The following is a 25,067-nucleotide window of genomic DNA, read 5'->3' on the forward strand; positions in this document are numbered from 1 at the left end:
CAGTATAGCAAAAAGTAATGAATAAAAATGAACATTATTAAATTACTCGTTAAATAAATTCTTTAAGAAAGTAGAAAACATAATATTAAATTTAAAATAAAATTATTTTTATTTTTGGTCAATAAGAATAATTAATAAAATTTGTCATCATAATAATATGACAAGAAGTAAAGAATGAAAAGAAACATTATTTAATTATTTATCAACAAAACATTTAATCTAATATTTGGTCATATAGGAATTCAGGTATATCTCATTACTATAAATAAAAGCTATTGCAACATTGAAAATCCACAATTGTAAGAAGAGTAGAAAAGAATCTAATACACTACAAAGAGGCGTATTCAAGATTTTGAAATAATGTATACACTATTATAAAAAATCAATATAAAATATAAATTTGATCATGTTGACACACGCACACATGCGCGTGCGTGCGTGTGTATATATATATATATATATATATATAATGCTAACAATTTTAACAATTACCAATTAAAAAAGTATTATCTAGTTTTCGAAAATAAATAAAATTAGAAAAATATAAAATTTAAAATTTTAACCTCACGTAGAGCGGTGAACCCATTCAAAAGTCATTATCGCATTATTTGATGTTCACATATGTACATTTTAATATTTAAAAAAAATATATAATACTAAAATATATGATCTCAGACGGAAAACATCATTTACGTGAATTTGGTGATTCCCTCCCCTTTAAATGCGCCTCGGACACTCCATAGATGGGTCAAAGTTTAATTTTTTAGTATACATACTAGTGATAATACCTTTTGGTACAATTTTAGAATTTAGCAAAATAAAGGAATCACAAAAGTTCCAAAAAAAGGTTCTATCTTCAATTCTATAGTTATACATTACTCTTTAATCAAGTTTAATTCTACTTTATTGTGTTCGTACATGTTAATAATAATAAGAAGAAAGTGAAATAATATATATATATATATATATATATATATATATATATATATAACGGTCACATATTTTCTTATTTAAGAGCAAAACTATAGTATGACAAAAAGTAATGAATAAAAATGAACATTATTTAATTATTTATTAAATAAAATCTTTATGAAAGTAAAAAACATATTTAGTATCAAATTAAAAATAAAATTAATTTTATTTTTGGTCAAAAAAAATAATTAATATAATTTGTCATCATAACAAAAAGTAGTGAATGAAAAGAGAAATTATTTAATTATTTATCAATAAAACATTTAATAGAATATTTGGTCATATAGGACCTAGGTGTAACTCATCACTATAAATAAGAGTCACTGCAACATTGAAAAACCACAACTGTGTGAGAGGACAGAGGTGTATTTAAGATTTTGAAATAATGGGTACATTATTATAAAAAGATCAAGGGATAATGTCCAAGTACCCCCTTAACCTATGCCCGAAATCTCAGAGACACACTTATACTATACTAAGGTTCGATTACCCCCTGAACTTATTTTATTAATAATTTTTACCCCTTTTTAGCTTACGTGGCACTATCTTGTGGGCCCAACGATGGTTGACTTTTTTTTTTGAACTAGTGCCACGTAGGCTAAACAGGGGTAGAAAATTACATATAAAATAAGTTCAGGGGTTAATAGGACCTTAGTATAGTATAAGTGTGTCTCTGGGATTTCGGGCATAGATTGAGGGGGTACTTGGGTATTTTTCCAAAGATCAATATAAAATATAAATTTAATCAAGTTGACACAAACGTGCACACACCACACACGCACGTCCACACGCTCGCACGCGCATACACACACATATATAAATATATATAATTAAAATTCCAACAGTTTTAACAATTATCAATTAGACAAGTATTATTTAGTTTTAAAAATAAATCAAATAAGAAAAAATATAAATTTAAAATTTTTAACCTCATGTAGAGTGATGCACCCAGTTATAAGTCATTATCACATTATTTAATGTTCACACATTTACATTTTAATATTTTTTTAAAAATATAATATTACTATATATGATCTCGAACGGAATACATTGTTCACATGAACTTGGTGATCCCCTCCTCTTTAAATGCGCCTCGGACAATCCATAGATAGGTCAAATTTTAATTTTTCCAGTACACATTCTAGTATTAACATCTTCTGGTACAATCTTAAAATTTAGCAAAAAATAATTAAAGGAATCACAAAAGTTCTAAAAAAGGTTTAATGTTTAATTCTATAGTCAGTATATTACTCTTCTAATCAAGTTTTAATTCTCTTTTGTTGTGTTCGTACATGTTAGTAATAATAAGAAAATAAATATATAATGATCAATTATTTTCTTATTTAACGGCCAAAATTGTAGAATGACAAAAAGTAATGAATGAAAATGAACATCATTTAATTATTTATTAATCTTTAAGAAAGTAAAAACATATTTAATATTAAATTAAAAATAAAATCTATTTTATTTTTTGTCAAAAAGAATAATTAATATAATTTGCCATCGTAATAATTTGACAAACACCAAAAAGTAATGAATGAAAAGAGACATTATTTAATTATTTATCAACAAAACATTTAATAGAATATTTGGTCATATAGGAATCCAGGTGTAACTCATCACTATAAATAAGAGTCACTCTAACATTGAAAACTCATAACTGTGAGAAGAGTAAAAATGAATCTAATACACTGCACAGAGGTGTATTCAAGATATTGAAAAAATGAGTATACTATTATACAAAGATCAATATAAAATATAAATTTAATTATGTTGACACACATGCGCGCACACACGCACATCTGCACGCTCGCAAGCGCATATATATATAAAATTAATTAATTAAAATGCCAACAGTTTTAACAAATATCAATTATCAATTAGAGAAGTATTATCTAGTTTTAGAAAATAAATAAAATAACAAAAATATAAAATTTAAATTTTTAACTTCATGTAGAGCGGTGCACGCAGTCATCAGTCATTATCGCATTATTTGATGTTCACACATGTACATTTTAATATTTTTCTAAAAATATAATACTACTATATATGATCTCGGATGGAAAACATCATTCACATGAACTTGGTGATCCCCTCCCCTTTAAATGCGTCTCGGACTCTCCATAGATAGGTCAAATTTTAATTTTTCAGTACATATACACCTTTTGGTACAATTTTAAAATTTAGCAAAATTGTTAAAAGGAATCACAAAAATTCCAAAAAAAAGTTACATGTTCAATTCTATAGTCATAAATTACTCTTTTAATCAAGTTTAATTCTCTTTCATTGTATTTGTACATGTTAATAATAATAAGAAGAAAGTGAAATACAAAAAAATAAATATATAACGGTCACATCTTTTGTTATTTAACGGTCAAATTGTAGTATGGCAAAAAGTAATGAATGAAAATTAACATTATTTAATTATTTATTAAATAATTTTTTTAAGAAAATAAAAAACATATTTAATATTAAGTTAAAATATTTTTGGTCAAAAAGAATAATTAATATAATTTTTCATCATAATAATATTACAAAAAGTAATGAATGAAAAGAGACATTATTTAATTATTTATTAAATAAAATTTTTAAGAAAGTAAAAAACATATTTAATATTAATTTTATTTTTGGTCAAAAAGAATAATTGATATAATTTGTCGTCATAATAATATTACAAAAAGTAATGAATGTAAAGAGACATTATTTAATTATTTATCAACAAAACATTTAATAAAATATTTGGTTATATAGGAATTCAGGTGTAACTCATCACTATAAATAAGAGCCACCGTAACATTAAAAATCCACAACTCTGATAAGAGTAAAAAAGAGTCTAATATACTACACACAAGTGTATTCAAGATTTTTAAATAATGGGTACTCTATTATAAAAAGATCAATCTAAAATATAAATTTGATCATGTTGACATACACGAGCACATATACGCACACAAGCACCGCACACTTGCAATATATATATATATATATATAAATTAAAATGACAACATATTTAACAATTACCAATTAGAGAAGTATTATCTAGTTTTAAAAATAAAATAAGAAAATATAAATTTTAATTTTTAACCTCTGCGGTGCATCCAGTCATAAGTCATTATCGCATTCTGTTCACACATGTACATTTTAATATTTTTTTAAAAAATATAATATTACTATATATGATCTTGGACGGAAAATATCATTCATGTGAACTTGGTGATCCCCTCTTTTAAATGCGCCTTAGACTCACTATAAATAAGTCAAATTTTAACATCTTTTGATACAATTTTAAAATTCAGCAAAATAGTTAAAAGGAATACAAAAGTTCCAAAAAAAGGTTGTATGTAAATTCTAGTTCACAAAATATTTATAAATTGTCTTCAACCATATGGCCAGTAATATCTCAATTTACCATGGTGTGCTTACTGATACTCTTTAATATAAATTATAACCTCGTCATTAATATCAAAACATTAAAATATATAACATGTTGTAATTCTATAGTCATATATATATATATATAGTCATATAATAAGGTCCCACAGATTGAAAGGAAAAAATGTGGAGAGAATAATTTAAATTTATTATGATCACGCTCGTCTTGTCGAAAGAAAAAAACAGATATCGAAGTAGAGCTAGTATATATTATAATTGATAAATAATAGTAGTATTAAATTTTATTAGTATATAGAAGTAAAAATGCACAAGTATCCTCTAGAATAAAAATCTCAGTGACACACCTTAACTATTGTAAGACATTACTATCTCTTGAGCTTATTTTATTTGTAATTTTGTGCATCTCTTTGGCTAACGTGACATTCAAATATCTCCCATGCGCTTTAATTGCATGGAGTAATGGAGTGTGTCACATAACACAAAAGGTTATAAAATTTAAAAAAAAAATAAGTTCAGATAGGACCTTAGTTTAGTTAAGGTGTGTCCCTGGAATTTGGATCATAGTTTAGTAGGATTACTTGTGCATTTTCTCATTATAGAAAATACGAAAAAAGGGTCAAAATTGCCCTTGAACTATGTGAAATAGACCATTTATACTCTTCGTTACATTTTGGGATCAAAAATGTAGGGGTGGGCATAAAAACCGGAAAACCGAAACACCGAACCGAACCGAAATTTTTCAGAATTTCGGTTTCGGTATTTCGATTTTCGGTTCGGTATTCGGTTTAATTTTTTGTATTTTCGGCATTTCGGTTCGGTTTTCGGTACATGTTACTTTGGAATTCGGTATTTCGGTTTAAACCGAAATATTAAATTATAATTTATAAATTATATTATATTTAATAATTATTAATATTAAATAATCTTTTTTTAAAAAATAAGAAACCCTAAGTTGAAATATCAAAGCCCATTAAGTTGAAATATCAAAGCCCATTAAGTTGAAAAATCAAACAAAAAATTGAAAAAATTGTTAAGTTTAAAAAGCCCACTAAACAGGCCCATTAAAAAACCGAAATAAAAAACCGAACCGAATTAACAAAACCGAACCGAATCGAAATATTTCGGTTCGGTATTCGGTACGCAATTTACAAAAACCGAAAACCGAAAAAAAAACCGAACCGAACCAAAATACCGAATGCCCACCCCTACAAAAATGCCCCTACTGGTTATCCTAAGAGACCCCATATACCCTCAAGAGTTAACACTCAATGTTTTCATTGACTTGGCTAGCCACGTGAGACTAATCCTTCCACCTAAACATTGCCAACTAGGATTCATTACAAAAGAACTAGACCTTTAGCGGCGACAATAGTCGCCACAATAGCCCAAAAAATCGTCACTAAAAGTTTTCAACATTAAATTTTAATTTTGTGTTTTATTCCTCATTATTTTAAAAATAAAAATGATATCGATTAAGTAGGAGTTTCAAAATATTGTACGATTTATTTTTATGTTATATGTCAATGTATAAAATGCAAAATGATGCATTATACAATAAGAGATGTGAATCGAAAAGTAATTTTCATGATTTTTCATAATAATATCAGGTGTTTTTAATATCAATATTGTAAGTTATTTATTTTTAGAAAATTAGGTTGCAATCGAAAATTAATTATCATATTTTTCTGTTGAAAAACTAGGTTTTACTATTAGTCGTCACTAAAAGTCACTCATAACCTTTAGTAACAATATTTTGAGATTTTGTGGTTGCCACTAAAGATCAAATTCTTTTGTAGTGGATCTTAGTTGGCAACGCTTAGATGGAGGGATTAGTCCTATGTGGCATGCCACATCACTAAAAAATTTGAGTTGTTAACTCTTGAGAGTATTTGTGGTCTCTTAGGATAACAGCGAGGGTATTTTTGATCCCAAAATGTAATGAAGGATATAAGTAATCTATTTCGCATAATTCAGAAGCAATTTTAACCTTTCTTCGTAGAAAATATAATTTATTTCAGATACTCATTCTTAGGTTTAGCTTCAAAATGCTTACTTTTTTTGTGGTTATGATATTACATATACTTTTTTTTTTTTACAAATTTTAATAACAATCCAAAGTGTATAAGAATGAAATGAAGAAGAAAAAAACTATTTTTTTTCTCTCTCTCTAATCTCTTTCGTTTATATTGTTCTTCTAATATATGTATTAACATTGTTTAGTCTCTCTTCTTTTAATCCAAACGGGCATTCCTTTCTTCATTCTTACAGTTGGAAAATTGATAATTGAATCCTCCTCAGCTACCCACCTGTATCAATATTCAAAAAATTAATTTTATAAATCGAATTTTAAACTAAATTTTTATCGTTAATTATCCCTAAAAAAATTCCATACATACTTGAATTGAGTAGTAAAGTGGTGGAGAAAAATTGAAGCCTCCAGCCTAGCAAGGTCCAGCCCAGGGCACAACCTTTGTCCACCTCCAAATGGGGTAAAGTTACAATTATTTGTATCCTTGCTCTGTACGTACGTATAAAAATAATATAAATTACAATAATTAATATAATAAAATAAATATTTCAAAAAAATAAAATTATCGTGCTTACTTGCCAACGCCAAGGATTAAACTGATGAGGGAAGTCATAGTGATTATCATCAAGATGAACTGATCTAAAATAAACAAAAGTACACCATCCTTTTGGAATTAAATATCCTTTTATTTCCACATCTTTCACTGATTTTCTCATTACCCCTATTATTATGTTTCCCAATCTTAATGTCTCTGATATCACCTATTAAAAAAAAAGAGTAATTAATCACTAATTCAATAATTATGTTTGATAATTAAGTTGAAATATAATCAAATAATTTTTACGTTTTGTGTAAATGGTAATGATAAATAGTCACTCCACACTAATGTTTCTCCTTGCTTTTCTTTCAACCTCTTTAGTGTCATGTTCTCCTCCTATAAAATAGGAAAAATAATTAGCCATTCTGTAGCTTAACAATAAATTTATCATGTTACGAGCCTTTCGACGTACTTTAACATCATATAAAAAAAGACTAAATTCTCCTTATTTCATCGATACTGGATTGAACTCAACTTAAAAAATTAGATCAGAGTGAGAAAAAATACGTACCGTCAGTTGTTGGAGAGCGAGAGGAGAATCAGAGAGGTATTTAATAGCAAGAGTTATTAATACTGGAACAGAATCTTCACCAGGTATCATAAAATCAATCATATTATCAGATATTAATTCATCTGTTAATTCTTTACTTGTATCATTTAATAAAACATCAGCTACATCGTCATTTACTGTTGACATAATATTCTTTTCCCTTTTTTCTTGTATAATATTTTGTATCAATTTCACCATCCTCTTTTTCGCCTGAAATAAAATTCGTTCTCAATACTCGTTACGTCTATTTTTCCAAAATCATAATAAGATAAATTATGTTACCTGTAACGAACGATAAAGTGTAGTGCCAGGGAAATTAATTGGCAAAGACATAAGACCAGCAATAAATTCTTGAAAATTGATTTTTAATATGTCCAATTTTTCACCTCCATCTATACCAATCAATGCTTTGACTAGTACTTGAAAAGCAATCTGAAATATGTACAATATTAAAACAAAAAGAATTAAATTAAACGATAATGTTGAAAATTAAACACGTTTAAATATCCCAAACATAATTATAACAAATGACTTCACTTTAACTAACAATATAATTCATTAAGTTTTAGCATAAACCCCACGATTATTCAAAGTCATAATTACTAACTTTCACTATGTGTAACAAATTACTTTCCAGCTTACAAAATAATTTATCAGTAATCCCTGGCTAATTCATCGCTCAAAACCTCTTAGCTAAACGAAAATTTATCATTTAGCTACAAAAAATTTATCCGTATCAAAATATAAAAAAATATAAACAAGTGGCACTACTAGAAAATTGGTACCAAGCTAAGTTCCAATAAAACGTTCCGTTGAAAATTAGTAATTTTTTTGAAAGCGCGGAGAAGAGAGAGGGAAAGTGAAAACTAACATTTTTAGCTTGATGTTGGATGTAGACGGGGCAATTTTCTTGCCAATTATCCATAGATTTTTGTACATATTTCTTCATGTCATGTGTAATTCTAGCTTTAATATGAGGAGATTTGAAAAAAGATCCAATTAAGCCATGGATTCTTCTTTGTAAACTTCCATTAATTAGCAAAATTGAGGATTTTCCCATTAATTCAGTAAGAGATTTTGGATAAAAGGGCACAAAAGTCTTTGCATCACTTTGAAGAATACTTCTATTAACTTCTGCATCTGTTGAAATTATAGTTGGACTTCCAAATATATGTGACTTGAACACTTTCCCATACCTATTCAAATAGCAAATAAGTTAATTAATAAAAAAGAATACATTATAGTAATTTAATTAACAGAACATACTAATTAATTACGACTCATCAACAGAGAAAATAAATTTGAAAGGTAATGATCATATTATTACTCGTAGCATATATGTTTGATACGACAAAAGTTATTTTCATGAAAAGTATTAATTTTTCGTTATTTTTGTTAGTACTACAACAATAATATATCTAGTATAGTCTCAGCAAGTAGAAAACAATCTAGCTAGTGATGAAAATTATTTTTGAAAGAAAATCGATATCAAAGATAATTATAAGGCTAATAAAACTTAAGCTAATAATTTCAAAACAATTAAATTCCATTCATAAACAAGAGATCGATCATGTAAAATATTTTCCTTAAAAAAGATACATAAATATATTTTTTTCATATCAATCACTAAAAGAATAGCTCTCTTGTGAAAGAAATTAGCTAAATGAAATTCATCACCAATCTCTCAAATAACAACATATATGGATATCTTATTTAAAAAAAAAATTATATTTAGCGATAAAGTTCATAGCTAATTTTAGCTGTGTAGAATGTAACGACTTACATGTGGCGACGTTTATCCATAAAGGATTCAGGAGAATGAGTGTAAGCAGAAGAAATATACTCTAAGGTTTCTCCAATGTAAGGCCATCCAAGATTTCCCAAAGGAAGTAGTGAAATCGTCTTGTTTGATTGTGCATATCGTTTCACTCTATGAATGATTATGATGAATAATTTCTTATGAAAACTGATGATAAAAATTGCAATTGCTAACGAACTCCAAACACTATAATTATACATAATTTTTTTCTTTTTTTTTAAGGCAAAACTAGAGAATTTTTTTTGAGAATAAAATGGTTTTGTAGATGTTTTTGACTTGTGTTTATAAATTATTTGTGTTTGGGGGGTTGGGGTGGGGTGGGGGGAGTAATTAAAGCAGAAAAAAGTGTTTTTTTTTTTTAGAATATTGTACAATAATTGGAATTGGGTACTTGAGTTAACAAAAACTTTAATTTAGTCGGATTAGTCATGATGAAGACAAATATATAATAAGGTCTACATTAATTAAACGGCATAATACATATATTGGACTCTAAATTTAGCTTCAAATTTTAATTTTGACCTTTAATTTTCATAATGCACAAACATGCATTTTAATTATCCAACTTTTAAATAAATAAACACATGAGTCCTACATGACACAATACACGTATGACACCACATAGGACAAAAAATGGCATGTAGGACATGTGTGTCTATTTGTTCAGCTTTATACAAGTTTAAGTGTCTATTTTTGCACATCCAAAGTTGAAAGACATAAATGTGATTCGAAGCCAAGTTAAAAGACATATTTATGTATTGTGTCTTAATTAAACCATATTTTATTTACTACTAAGAAAACAAAGAAGGAGATAAATTTTGTAGCTTAACAATAAAAATCTCCTAGTTATTATGAATTAGCAACGAATCATCTAAAAACTCAATTAGCTAAGAGTTATTTAGTGATGGATTAGTACTTCATCAGTAACTAAGATTGTTACAATTTATTTATTCATAAAATAACGAAATTAAATTAAAAAACATATTTATATACGCTTACGAATTGTCTCAAAGTGATCATGAGGAGGATCAATGTCTAGGTAAATCATGTCTAGCCATCTTTAATAATTTGGACTCTAGTGACCCACCATCATGCAATATTGATCATTAAAAGAGTCTACTCATATGATTGTATTGGAAAAAATGAAGAAAAAGTTAAACTAGAATAGATCCTACAATACTAAAACTATATACTAAAATATGTATAAATGTATAAAAGAAGAAGCCAGTGATTTGGTAGCCGCTTGTGTTGATTATTGGTCAAACAATAAAGTTGCATGCTCATTAAAAAAACTTAGTTTATTTTTCTTTTTTTAAATCGGTTTGTGTTCGATTATTTTATCAGATACTTGACAAATATTAGATAACCTATTTTTAATCTTTCATAATATAACATTTTTCGTGCTTTCATCAAAATGTGAGTATAAAATTTCATTATTTTATCCGTTTCATTAATCACTATATGTCATACGAGATGCAAGTTGTCATTTTTAATTTAATCAAACAAAAACGATTGATAACGTATATTTTGAAAAGAAGGGAAGAATATGTTATTAAGTGGTCCAAAACTAACATAAGGCAAATCAAATTCTTGGTAGGTACAAAGAGAAGTTTGTTAAGATATATATGTAAACTATATATTATACAAGTATATATATATATAGAATTAATAATACAAAGTCCCTACGCTCATCATGATATACGAGGGACACAATTGTGCTTGCATGTGAGTTTATTTTTCTAAGTACAAAGCCAACACTTTAACTATATATATATATATATATATATATATATATATATATATATATATATATATATATATATATATATATATAATTATCATCATATTCAATACCCTACCTACGCAAGCCATGGCCAAACTTCTCTTCTAATTAATCTCAATCTTATCCTTAATTTCTTGATTTATACGCCTCTTATGAGTAATTAAGTATTAATTAAGGTGCAAGACTAGCTAATCTTTTCTTCTTTTAGTTCTTTAATGGAATACATATGTGATTTTAATTTTAATTAACACGTCCCTTTGACTATAATTATCAAGTTTTGGTATTTGGCTTTGATTATTTATGAGTATTAAGTACCATGCCCCAATATTAATTAATTAAGTTCTTCTTTCCATGATTGTTCGAATGGCCTAACTGATTTAATTTGTTAATAATCATTAGTGTAAGCGTGTGCTTCATTCTAATGTCATCATTCCATTAAGTTCCTTTAGATACAAAAAATTTTTTTTGGTATATAAACCAAATCTTAGCTTGAAAACCGTTGGAGAATATTATTTCTTGTACATTAGGTGTATATATATTTTATTTATTAAAAACTAAACTATGATTCTATCTTTTTTCCTTTGATAAATTAATACTACTAACTAAACTTTTGAATGAACTAAAGTTAGATGCATTATGCGCTGACGGCAATCATTGATTCGATGATACACGCATTTCGTGGAAGCTCAATTTCTTTAGCTAATAATCTCGTTTTAATTTGTTTATTTTATTCTTTCTTTTAGTCCAATTAAAAAAGAAAGTTTTCAGAGGATCGATTTTCATCTCATTCGTTATTCATTTTTTTGCTTTTTTTATGACAAGGGAAATCCGTGGTCGCTGCCCTTTGAATGTACACAGAGTAAAAACCCTGTTCCTATGCAATAGTTGTAACCCGCACTTGGCAAGTCTAGTACAACGAGCTCGACCCAGAAGGCAAACCCCTTGCTTTCACTGGCAAGGGGTTTCAAACATGAGACCTTCAACATGGGAGTCCCAAGCTCAAACCGCTGGCTCACCCCCAAAGGTTAACAGAGGATGGTTTTATTGCTAAGATATATCGCTACTGTTCAGTAATTTGTCATCCCGTTAATTATTGCACCTCAATCCCAAACGAGTTAGAAAACATCCATCTTCATAACAACAATCCGATGTCTTCTCTAGCCAGCAATATCAAATAGTTAAAGAGTCCAAATGTATTTACAAGTTTCTTGTCAAAAAAACAAGGATTTGGAGATAGGGATCAAACATCACTTCATTGTCCAAGCAAATTCATTACTTCAACATGTGTTTATATTTGAAAAACGAAAATGATGAAAATCAAACCTGAGGATAAATTTTTCATCCAAGCCTACGGGCTACGACTACTGGGATTTCGTCATAGTCAAAAATTACAAAACTGGGATGGACTTGGCTCGAATAAAGTGCTTGAGAATGGCTTTCTCCTCATCAATCCGCTTTTTCTCCTCTTGATCTTTTGGCTTAATTCTTCTCTTTTCTTCCAACATCCACTTAAATAGTTCACGCTGTTGATTCTCGGGTATTGGTTCTCGTACAATCATAGGCTGCAGAGTAGGTGTAGCAGCGACTTCCTTTTCCTTTTCACTAACTGTGCTAGCAGCTACTGTTGAAATAGAGGCACCAGGAACATCTATTTCTCCTTCCTCAGTTCCCATATCCTTTTTCTTAGTCCTCATGAAAAGGTAAGCTACACAAAAACAGACGGAAGTACCATGAATGTAAAAGCAAGTTTATGGAATTGTGAAAAAAGAACTGTAAAGACCGGAATTCAGGTATCATAAGGTTGTGAGCATGGCAAGGGGATACAGGAAAGAAACATGCTACTCTACAAGTTAACAATGTAAGATGGAAATGAGAGACAGAAAAAGAAGCAATGAATGTTAATTTGAACTAATATTTCTGTTCTTTTAAAAACTGATTGAGACGAATAAAGCAGGAAGATCAATTTATTGACCTTTTGTTTCTTCTTACCAGTAACAATTGGAGCACAACAAGATGACATAAACATTCCGTATTAACATCACATGTTTATACTAAATAAATATAGTGCACACAGAGGAATTCCACTTGTTTGCATTTCCAGAGGAACACTATCGCCATCACTAGGAGAGTAGAATTACGCAAAAAGATAAAGCAGCACAAGGACTACTAGCCAAGTAGTAAGATCTTAGTTCACAGTACATACAGTTCCATTCCATATTAAAGTATAAAGAAAAACAGTTACAAACTACAGTTGCTTATTTTTCACCTTTAACATGGCTTTGATTGCAGGAACTTCCAAGTGAAAGTTCTGGTCAAATCTAAAAGAGAATCACTGTTTAGAGCGTAGATGAAATTAAATTTACTAACTAGTTAAGTCAAATAACAGTTGCAGCATGGAAGTTAGAAATGAGAATCAAAGCTGAACATGTGCTTTAACAAAGTTTGGTGGACTCGATCAATATTGCTTGCTTCTAAGTTATTAATTGTCCTTGCTGAAACTAGCTTAATAAAGAGACACAGAACAATTCAAACTTACGACTATTTTCTTTCAGCACAGTCATATTACTGGACTATTTAGTGTGTGTCATATGTTGCTCCAAGTTTCCAAAAATGTTGCCACACACATGTCGGATCTTCCAAATGGCACTAGCTTTGAAGGATCCGGCAAGTAACTCTCGACATTATTGAAGAATCCAAGCAAACAGACTGTGACTATGGTTCCATTTTACAAGGATATGTCTGTTTTGATAATTTCCATCACTGATAATAAGAACTTTTGGTAAGTTCGTGTCACGATTCCAAAACAATCAGTACATTTCTGATGATCATTTGGCCCCTTCGACAAAATAATCTGCACCAGATTTGGACCACACAACTTTCATTCAACCATCATAAATCAGATCGAATAAACCATCATTTTAAATCAGCTGGATTACACCATTCACGATATTCATGTTTGAAACCAAGGTATTCAAAGTACTCGAGTTCGTAAAGTTATAATATCATTCTAAAAGTGTACAAATGATCCTCCACCAAAGGTATCTTACTCCTCCATAATGATGGCAACAAACATGGTGCATGAACCGTTTGGTAAGTTTTCTATTGTATGTGGGGATGCAGGGCAATATATTCCAAAGAAGGTACAAACACAAAAGCTTTACAGAAAACTGTCATTCATCTTCACTGATAGTGCAGTTTTCAACCGTATACATTTGGACATTCTTGGCTAGTATTTCAAGACCCCTCTATGTTGTACTTCCCTCTCTTACCCTACATGTAAGAATTATTCTCCTCTTTAGTGCAGAAGGGCAAGGTGAAGGCTTTTTAGACTAAAGGTGGTTGCATTACTTTATATCAGTCTGTTCGGATTTAAACTTTTTGGTTTAGGCCTCTAAATGGACCGCATCATTCAAAATTCAGAACAACCAATATAGTGCTTGACAGATAAGAAACAGAACTTATGTTTATTTCTGGTGTCGCATAAAAATCACAAAACACTCAAACTAGAAATGAGGAAAACTTTATCTATTGACATACAAGAAGAACCCAAAAATGAAGAGAAAGCAAACCAATTCAGAGAAACAATGACACAGGGAGTGTAGCAAGAAAGATAACATACTTAGTTACTCTAGGCCTATTGTAACATTACTCTGTACCATCTCTTCAATAATTTACCTAATCAAAGCTACTTACACTGTCCCCTAAGGAACAAGGATAAGTACGCATCTAGAATGGATTCTCAAAGAACAGAAAATTCTTGTGCGTTTGGAAATGACAGTATGAGATATAAGCCACACCCTAATTGAATTATGAAAAAGAAAATAAGCTAAAGACTGTGAAATTTGTCTACTAATACAATAATTAAACTCTAATACTAAAAAGAAGTTCCATGACTACAAAGTTTTTTCAACATTCTGCACCTTTCCCTAGAGACTTTTCTTTAACAAGACTGAATTGCATTTTCTACGGTGAAGTCCAAATTCAGCATATAACTGTTTAAGAGTAGATCTTAGACCTAACTTAACCTCAAAAGATAGCTCATCAAGGAGGATGGTCCAAGACCATATGAGGAGACCAAATTCCATTGTGATGTGGCACTCCAACACTTCCAGGACTAGACATCTAGAGCATGGACAATACAAGACAAGGGGCCCAATGTCGAAAACAATGAACATGTACGAGTTTAACTCTATACCATGTTAAAGAACGGATCTTGAATCTGACTCAAGACAAAAGCTAACTTATGAATTGCCAACACCATATAAGAGAACAAACTCCAATCCCACAAACACATGGGACTCCAACAATAACATCACCATAGCAGACATGGAACGAAATTAAAACGCATTAAGTAGATCATCAAAAATGCCGACGTCTAATTTCAAAAAGCTCGGAACCTTATAATGAAATTAAAAAAGCTTTAGCCAACAATGGGAAAAAAAACGAAGAGTGAAAGAGTAACCTCCAATAGAGAAATTGACAACCAAAAGCATAGGCCATAGGTACTTGTAACGGCGAATAAAGGATTCCTTAGGCGGCTGAGGAGGTGGAGCCGCACCGCGCGCCATAGATGACGACGCCATCGATGACGGCGGCGCCGGCGGCGTTGTCGGAGAAGATGCCTGTTGTTGCTGAATTTGCTTCAACTGCGCTGTACATCCGATTATAAACGGTTACTATTATTCAAAAAAATGAAAAATAATGCCATTGTTATAGGAGATTCTTCTCGATTGACAAAATAATTCAGCAATTACCTTTCTTAGGTTTATTAACGTATAGTTTTGGAGGCTCAGCCATTACGCCTTTCCTATAGCTTCCTTCTTTCTTCTCTGCTCTGCTGCAAAATTCACACTGTTTACAGTCTTCAGTCGCCGGCCGCCGTTTCTTTTCTTCTTCTTCTTCACCGTTGAGGTAAATTACAGCAGTAGTGTAAAGCGACGACGTGGTAACCCAAACTTTTCAAAAAAAGGGAAATGGGTCAAAATTACCCCTAAACTATGCGAAATAAATCACTTGTACTCTCTATTATATTTAGTGATTAAAAATACCCCGCTATTATTCTGAGAGAGCACAAATACCCTCAAGAGTTAACACCCAAACTTTTTAGTGACGTGGTATGCCACATAGGACTAATCCCTCCACCTAAGTGTTGTCAACTAAGATTCATTACAAAATAACTTGATCTTTAGTGACGACAAAGTTGTCACAAAATCTCAAAATATTGTCATTAAAGGTTATGAGTGATTTTTAGTGATGACTAATAGTAAAACCTATTTTTTCAGCCAAAAAAAATATGATAATTAATTTTTGATTGTAGCCTAATTTTCTAAAATAATTAAATTGCAATATTAATATTAAAAACACCCAATATTATTATGAAAAATCATGAAAATTACTTCTCGATTCACATCTCCTGCTATATAATGCATTATTATACATTTTCATATAACATAAAAATAAAACAGTATCTTCAAACTCCTACTTAATCAATATTATTTTTGAGTGGTTATATTATCACTTTCTCCCTACCCCTTAATATATATATAGGAGGAACTTTAGCATACAGCCACTCAAAAATAATCTAACTATGCTTCATAGTTATAGTTTGCTAATTACGATTCATAGTTATAAGTTATGGGGGAGAGTGGCGAACGAGATTGGGAGAGGGAGGAGAGAGACGAGCGAGAGAGGTGAATTATATATGTATATTGGTTAAATAATTGTATATCATACATATGTAATTGTATATTCTGGCGAGAGAGACTGTGACATAGTAGAGAAAGACGAACGGATTGGGAGAGGGAGAAGAGAGGTGAGTGAGACTGGGAGAGAGGAGAGAGGCAAGCAAGAGAAGACAATAATTTGTATAATTCGCAGGTAATTTTGAATGATTCATGTGTTTTTGTATAATTGAGTAATATTAAGTCTGAAATTATACAAATATAAAAAACTCAAAACCATGAATTAATACAAACATAAACATATGACATTAAACAATCACACAAAATATATCATACAAATTAAATTATATAAAAATTTTATCATGCAAAATCTGAAAACTAAACATATATACAAACTTTATACATAAAAAAGTTGAATGTATATGATGACAAAACTGAAAAACCAAAGAAAATCATCATCATATACAAATACAAACTAACCAAAGAAAATCATCGTCATATACAAATACAAATGAAACAAAGAATTGTTTGTTGCGAATTATACAAATATAACGAATTATACATATACAAACGCGACTAATTATATACATTAGAAGTTGCCCCACATAACTAATGGTTAATTTTAATTGCGATTGATAATTACAACAAATTATAGCTATGATGAATAATTAAGTACAGTAAATTTGTTTAACCGCGTAATTTTTCCTACATATAATTACAAAAGTAGATCAAATTATAACCTGAAGAAGTTATGGGACCTTTTTTTTTTTTACAATTGTAATAAGTTAAGGGTGTTGTTAGAATTAACCCTAACAAACACTCCGTTACTAAACGGACAAAATGCCGCGGAATACAATTTATCCTTTGAAGATATATTGTCCCGCGAGTAGCTGAAGAGTTACTGTAATTCAACAATGGCGATTCTTCTTCCTTTCTTCTCCATATCCCCAATTGTAAAAGCTTCAGTTGACACAACTCAAAGGCTTCCGTACACTCCTCACCGTACATCTCCTAAAAAGCCCCAAACCACTGATTCTCTATCCGCCATTTCAACTATCTCCTTGTCCCCTTCTACCAGCCGGTCGAATATTTCAGTATCGGACCTTCTCAAACGTGAAATTCCTAAGTCTGCGGAAGGTACTGAACGGCTAATTGCTTTCTCTTTTGAGCATAATTTGATGTTTCACTTTTTATTTATACATGTTGATATTATATTTTGTAAATAGTGAAACCGGATGGAACATATATGGGGTACGACGTATGGCTACCAAGTGCACCCAAAGTTGAGAAGCCTCGGTCCGTGTTTAACGCAGCTTCGCTAGCTTACGTTGGAGATTGCATCTTTGAGGTTCTGATTCACGCTTATACTTGTTGATTATTGTCAATTATCTTTATTTTTTTTGTGAAAAACATAGGAGTACTAAATTTGGGAGAGTTATTGGAATATTATTGAAGTGATACTCTTCAGTAAGAATTTTTATGCCATTTTTTTTTTGGATTGATATAGAGGAGAGAATTAAGTTTGAGTCATACTGTTAGGTGAGAGGTCCAGTAGCTATATGTGTCACTCACTCATGCGAGAAGTTCAAAAATGTTTTACTCAGCCTCCAAAATGGCAATCTTAAGAGAAATAGTAGGCATCCAATATCTGGATCTCTGACTAGTAATATGCAAAATCTTTTGTGTAGTAACGATTTAAACTCGTTTAGAGGTTACATGTAGTTTTGCTTTTGGGCATATTATTGTTTAGATTTAATATGACTTCAACTATTACGGTAATATCTGAGTCTGATAACTTGATACGATAGGAGATATTACTTTTAGAAAGATGGCAATCTTGGACCAGGACAAACATGTAACCTTCTTAACTATACAAGCTGCTTAGGGTAGATTTTTTGCATTCTCATGACATTCACAAAGACAAGTTCCAACCATGTGTCAGAAGTAGATCAGTAGATGTGCATGTGAAAATACCCTTGATTCCTTTTCTCTTTGTAGTGCATTGTGACATCTTGGAGGGCAGCTTTACCTCTACGTAGGAAGTAGATAAGCATGTGAAAATTGATATTTACATTTCTGTTCCTAGAGTCACTTGCATTAATGGTGGGTACAACTCCAGTATCTTCTGTTGGAAATTTGAATGATTGGTTTCTACTGGGAACACATGATTTTCTTCAATTACTTGTAGTAGTTGTGACTTATGCATAAAAGTTACGGTATCAAAGTTGAATAGTCAATTGGGATGCAACTTAGAAAATGTATATCTAATCTTGTTGAACCTTCGATGTGCAGCTATATGCAAGAAGACATTTTTTGTTCCCACCATTGAGCATCGAAGAGTACAATGATCGAGTCATGGCAGTAGTACGTTGCGAGGCACAAGTATGGCTACCTCACTAATCTTAAGGCCTGATGAAGATCCATCTATTGATATATGCTTCCTATGATTTTTTTATATGATGTCTCCCTCAAGGGATAAATCTATTTTAAGTGTACTTATTGATGTCTGCCATAAGAGACAAATTTGTTTTAGGAACGTCTTGATAATCCTTTTATATCTTCTTTATGGATTTATAAGGGCATCAAGACTCTTGGAGTTTTGGCTCCCTTTCCCTCCACCAAAACAAAAGACATTGAGATGATTGTACTGCTCAATTATGGAAATCTTTCACGGCTAATTACATGCTTTGAGATGTTAAGATAGAAAAAGATGCCAGGGATGATTTTACTGCATAATATGTGAAATATTTTGTATTTACTTGCATGATAACTTCGTATACATGCTTTGAAATGTAAAGAATTCACTCTTTCTGCTGCACCCTTGTTTTAAGATGACCCCCTTTATCTTTCATCAAAAACAAAAACAAAAAAAACTCTTTTATCTCAATTACCAAAGTTTCTATTTTGAGGAACTGTTCTTCTTGATAGGTATCCTGTTAATACAACACTTCAAGGATATCATGCCCCCCACCAAAACCCCCATTCCTGAAACTTTTTTTCTTTGAAACACTTGCTTGGACATGGGCCTTTGAGGTCTTACTGTGTGTGATGATACTTGGTTGAGTTTGTATGATACTTTATTGCAGGATGCTATGTTGCAGAAACTTATGAACGACAATATATTGTCCGAAGAGGAAAGGTAGATATATTGCATTTGAGCTGGTTTCTTTCCTTTTGGATGTTCATCTGTGATTTACATGAATGAATCCTCATCTTAGGAATTTGCGGCTATCTTAAGTTTTGTTGTGCTAACAGATTCATAAAATAACAAATAGAGTGCTAGCTGGTCAGGACACCACCATCACTAAAAACAAAGTTCCCTAATAGAGCATCTTTTCCTTCGTCAAACAAGTCAAAGTCAGCTTTCTCATATATTCAGTAGACATAATTATAAATTCATGAAGTTAATTCTTTGTTTATTACTATCTTGTTTATACTCGAGCAAGCTTTCATCCTGCATTGACACTTATCCTTTTGAATATGCTTCTTGCGACAAAATTTGGATGGCTTACAGCTGTTTTGATTTTTACTTTTTTTTGAACTTTGTAACTTTACATCTGTTCTGAAAATTAGTGATTTGTTTGTTGAAGCTGGATCACTCGTGCTGATTCTTCGAATAAATCCAACTCTTGGAGGAGGGTAATTATATAAATGCTGCACAGCCATAATAAGTTGTTTGACAAATTGAATAAAATCTTATATTGGTAACCGGCAATATGGCTTACTTCTATTCTCAGCCAAGTTCAGCATTCCTTTTTTCTATTTTCAATCTAATAGGAGTGCTTTCTTATTCTATTCAACAATTGTCAATAGCCCCTTACATTACATTACATTAAATTCATAAATCTATGTGACGCCATTCAGTACATTATTGAAATGTAATTGTTGATTGTGTGGATAGATTTTTTGAAAGATGGCTGTTAGGCTTCTAGATTTAGATGTCTTAATCCTTTAAATGTATTGTTTATTTTAACCCCATTAAACTGCAAAAGAAGCATTACTTGTAAAGAAAATTAAACCTCCTCTTTACCATGTGATTTTGACCATGTATATGTGTTCCCATGTTAAAGGGGTGTTCTACGTTGGGGGAAAAATGTTGGTTCAGGCAAGACGAAGACAAAAAAGCGTGCTGGTGTGGCTGTTTACAACAGAGCGTCTTCACTTGAAACACTTGTCAGTTTCTTCAACCATCTGTTAAGAATTGTGAATTAGCTGTTTTACCTGTGCTTCATCTGGTGACCGCCATGTGCTGTTTATTAATGCATGTCAATCAATTCATTTTTTCTTTTTTGGGTTCAGAAGCCGTTGAATGTTTTTGGGAGGTTCAATCTTCTGTACATATGAATTTCTTCACTTAAAAATAAATTTTTCCTAGTTTTCTCTCATGTAGGTTGGTTATCTCTACCTTACAAATGTGCAAAGGCTTGAACAAATCATGCTGAAGTTGGGCTTCCAAATAGGTGACTCTACACTGCCAATTGTAGAGAGAATAGATGGTAAGTTGTTTCTATTTTCTTTAGCTCTAAAATAATAGCAATTAAGCCCATTTTTCTATCACCCGTCTAGACCACCCATATTTATGCACGCTGATTGAGTGATATCCAAAATTGGATTTATGAGTTGAGTCCCTATTCAATCCGTGACAAACTTGGTTCAGACGGTTTATATCATGACAAAATGGGTTCCACATTGTGGGTTGGTCAGTTTGGGTTTGGTATTATGTTTATAGCCTCTTCTTCAGAAAGAAGTCCTCTATTTTCTGCCTGTATGTAGAAAATATATTGGCTCTTCTTGGTCCTCAAATTTCCTTTTAACCTCTCTTCCCTGCCGAAGAAAAAACCAAGCAGATCCCACTCGCTTGAATCTAGATTGTTGTTTACCTATGCCATTGATGATGTTACATCCCAAGGTTCATGATTGTTGATTTTGAGTTATTCCAAAGTTGCTGAAAGTGACAGATTTTGCACCTAAAACGGGGACTTTGAGGTCATATATGCAATTTCTGTTTTTAATCCAATGGATTAAACATTTTCAAAATTGTTGAAAAATAGAAGACATGAGTCATGATTTTGCCCACATCATTCTGTTTTTCCTTCACACATAAATTAGTCAATTATTTTCCACTGACAGTATGTTCGTCGAAGAACTTAAAGTTGTCTACATAGCTAAATTTTAAGCTTAATTCCATGGTCACCCACCCACCCACCCAAAGAGCAATACTCTTTTTCTTCATATGACATTGAGAATGAGATGACTTCTGGAATTGACTCATATTTTCATCTTATGTGTGGCCCATATCCAAGGGACATATGACACGTCCTTTTCCTTTTAAGTAAGGTTACACAAAATTGAAAGACTAATTTATGTGCCTACTTGTCATTTAAAAACTATATTTATCTGTTCATGTTGACCGCTAGTCGCTACTCGCTATCTTCCTCTTCTTTTTCTCTGGGTTACTACATAGATTCTGCCTTTTCATGTTATTTGCTCGTTGCTTTTTTCTTCTCTTTTTGTATTCACTGATGGTTACAACAGCTGAATTTTTGTTATCAGATATATGGTGGATCTTTTTTTTACCAGTGGTTAGTGCAGGCTATTGTGTTGCATTTTCTATATAGCACCATATAGGAAAGATGTAAAAGTGCACTAGTAATTGGTATGTGTGCATGATAAACTTGTTCTCACTATTTCCTTTTCAACATCATCTGTGCTCTGTGCCTGGAACTGTTTAGTACTTTTAACATGTGACTGGGAAATATAATCTTGTTTATTTTTGATATATTAGTAATACTTTTAAGTTTGACAAATATTGCATATCATAGGCACAACAAGGTGATGTCGGAGGAAGAGATGAAGATCATGAAGCTCGCTCTATGTAGATAAAGAAGACGAACATTTCCAATAGCATGCTGAATCAATTGAGTTTCTCAAAAACAACAAAGTTCGTGGAGACTTGAGGAAGGTTGCCATCACCTCTTCATGTGCTCTATCATTTAAATATCACAAGAGCTTGGATGTGAGTGGACGTTTAGTATTTCAAAGCTTAGAAAGAAAATAACAAGTCATATTATTTGTTCTTAAATGGAGAGAACATTTAGAGAAGAGGTCGTATTAGTTCTTAAATGGAGAAACATTTAGACTTACAATAGAGATATGATCTCCACTTGAGTACTTCTCAAAAGTTATACGCATCATCAGCTAAATAGATTTAGTGATGTGTTTAGATTACTCATTCAAGGTTGTCAGTGTGAGGATAATTGTGTACATGGACATGTTTATAAGCAACTATGTTTATATCAAGTCCATTTGCCATGTAATACGCGCTAAGCTTGAAATGTGGAAAGAAGAATTTGAGGCTTTCTATTTTTCACCATCTGCATTTCCTCTCCTGCTATTTCTTATCTGTCCGTCAGTTTCTTCTACTTCCCTTTGTTGATAGGCCATAAAAGCGGCTGGAGATATGAATCTACACCATTCCATCTCAACGGTCTTATTTTCAATTTTTCTCCTTTTTTTCTGTCATCTTCCTGACATACAGGGAGAACAACAAGAACATGATGCACGGCGATGTGGCTACTCAGGTTCTTTGTCTGTCCACTGTAGAGATAGTTCTTATTTTGCCTACCACAAGCCTGCTTTTGTACAGGTTTTGTTAAGTTTTGCCTTGGTCTCAGATTCTTAGTAGAAAATTGTCTCTCTGTAGTCTTAACATTAGCAATATATCATCTGATCTCTATTCTCAATGAAATTACAATGCATGTATTGAACTTGTGATATACTTTATTGATCAAGATCAGGGGATAGTGAACAGTATCTGAAACTTTGCTGCAATTTTCCAATGTGGTGTGGCTGTGATATATGTAAAGGAGACGAAGCATAAACAAGTATTTTCTTGCTTCATGACAAAGAGAGTTCTAGCATTAATTTGCTGTCCACTAAGGGCCCGTTTGGATGGGCTTAATAAAAGCAGTTTTAAAAAAGTACTTTTGAAAGTGCTGAAACTTATTTTAAAAATAAGCAGTTATGCGTTTGGATAAAAATGCTGAAGTTAAAAAAAAAGTTGTTGATGTGTTTGGCAAATAAGTGCTGATAAACAGCTTTTTAAATCAAAATGTCTGAAATACCCTTAAAAGCTGTTAACATAATAAAAGTTAATTTATTTATATTTTACAGCCATAAATAATTATATTTTGCTATCATTCACATATTTCTTTCTCATCACAAATTATTTATAAGAGGAATATAAACTTATTATAGATTTTAAAGATATATAATTTGAAATGATTAAAGAACAATTTAAGATTTTATTTTAGTTTCATCCATAGGTAATAATAATTGTCTATCATTCACATATTTTTTTTATTATCACAAATTATTTATAAGAGGAATATAAATTTTTATTTAAGTTATATGTGCAACTTATTTTACATTTTAATAATATATAATTTGAATAGATCACTTCAAAAATTTAAGATTTATTTTATTTTCATTCATTAGTAATAGTAATTGTCTATCATCCATACGTGAAAAGGCAAAAATAGAAGAAAGAGATGTTAGGGTTATGTCGGTAATTTGAAGATTGTATAAAAATATTAAGGGCAAACAGGTAAAAATGTAGTCAACTTAAAACATCTTATAAGCGGGGAAAAAAAAGCACCCCTACCCCAACTTTTAACTTTTGGCTTAAAATAAGTTTTTTTTTAACTTAAAATAAGTTGTTTTGGGTATTGCCAAACAGCTAAATAAGTTCAAAACCAGCTTGTAAGTCAGTTTGATCAGCTTTTAAGCTGAGCCAAACAGGCTCTAAATTAAATAAATATTAATATATAATTAATTTAATATTAAATAATATTTTTTTAATTTAAATTCATGCCTCTAGACACAATGGTTCAAATTCTTTTGGGAAATAGTTACAATGAAGAGGAAAGACCAAAAGTTGTATTTTCCTTAATAAATGTGTATATCAATTCTTCTTTATCAAAAATTAATTTAATTTTGACTTGGGACTGTGTCTGTGATTATTTTTTATCGCCTTTTATTGTTAATAGAGAAAAGATATACAAGAAGTAGTATAGACACTAAAGGTATTTTCATTCATATTGAATCTTTATGTTTTTTCTTTTTTATTATTTTATTTATTTAATCTTGATTTTGTTTATTGTATTTTAATATATTTTCTTTAAGTTTTTGATCTTTTTTTCATCAAATTGTGCTAAGAATCTGTAATACAATTTGCTAATTT

The 25,067-nt window shown here is 30.7% G+C and overlaps 3 protein-coding genes across 3 annotated transcripts; 1 reads left to right on the plus strand and 2 right to left on the minus strand.

The window, feature by feature from the left end:
* Positions 1-6,353: 6,353 nt before the first annotated feature.
* LOC101256170 (cytochrome P450 90D2) lies at positions 6,354-9,660 on the minus strand. Its single transcript, XM_004236343.5, has 8 exons — positions 9,326-9,660; positions 8,414-8,738; positions 7,825-7,974; positions 7,504-7,752; positions 7,239-7,328; positions 6,970-7,155; positions 6,762-6,883; positions 6,354-6,671 (listed from the first exon to the last, which is right to left on the minus strand). The coding sequence occupies exons 1-8, from the start codon at positions 9,559-9,561 to the stop codon at positions 6,572-6,574; spliced, it is 1,458 nt and encodes a 485-aa protein (XP_004236391.2). The 5' UTR covers positions 9,562-9,660; the 3' UTR covers positions 6,354-6,571.
* Positions 9,661-12,378: 2,718 nt separating this feature from the next.
* Positions 12,379-16,145, minus strand: LOC101268460 (uncharacterized). Its single transcript, XM_004235556.5, has 3 exons — positions 15,899-16,145; positions 15,607-15,795; positions 12,379-12,849 (listed from the first exon to the last, which is right to left on the minus strand). The coding sequence occupies exons 1-3, from the start codon at positions 15,939-15,941 to the stop codon at positions 12,533-12,535; spliced, it is 549 nt and encodes a 182-aa protein (XP_004235604.1). The 5' UTR covers positions 15,942-16,145; the 3' UTR covers positions 12,379-12,532.
* A 1,539-nt stretch (positions 16,146-17,684) lies between these two features.
* On the plus strand, positions 17,685-23,192 carry LOC101268172 (Ribonuclease III). Its single transcript, NM_001329159.1, is given in 7 exon segments — positions 17,685-17,962; positions 18,052-18,173; positions 19,118-19,207; positions 19,912-19,964; positions 20,896-20,998; positions 21,216-21,321; positions 22,648-23,192. Coding segments are annotated over 7 exon segments (711 nt in total). The 5' UTR covers positions 17,685-17,739; the 3' UTR covers positions 22,662-23,192.
* The last annotated feature ends 1,875 nt before the right edge of the window (positions 23,193-25,067 follow it).

This window comes from Solanum lycopersicum, chromosome 3, assembly GCF_036512215.1.
Source record: "Solanum lycopersicum chromosome 3, SLM_r2.1".
Classification (NCBI taxonomy): Eukaryota; Viridiplantae; Streptophyta; class Magnoliopsida; order Solanales; family Solanaceae; genus Solanum; species Solanum lycopersicum.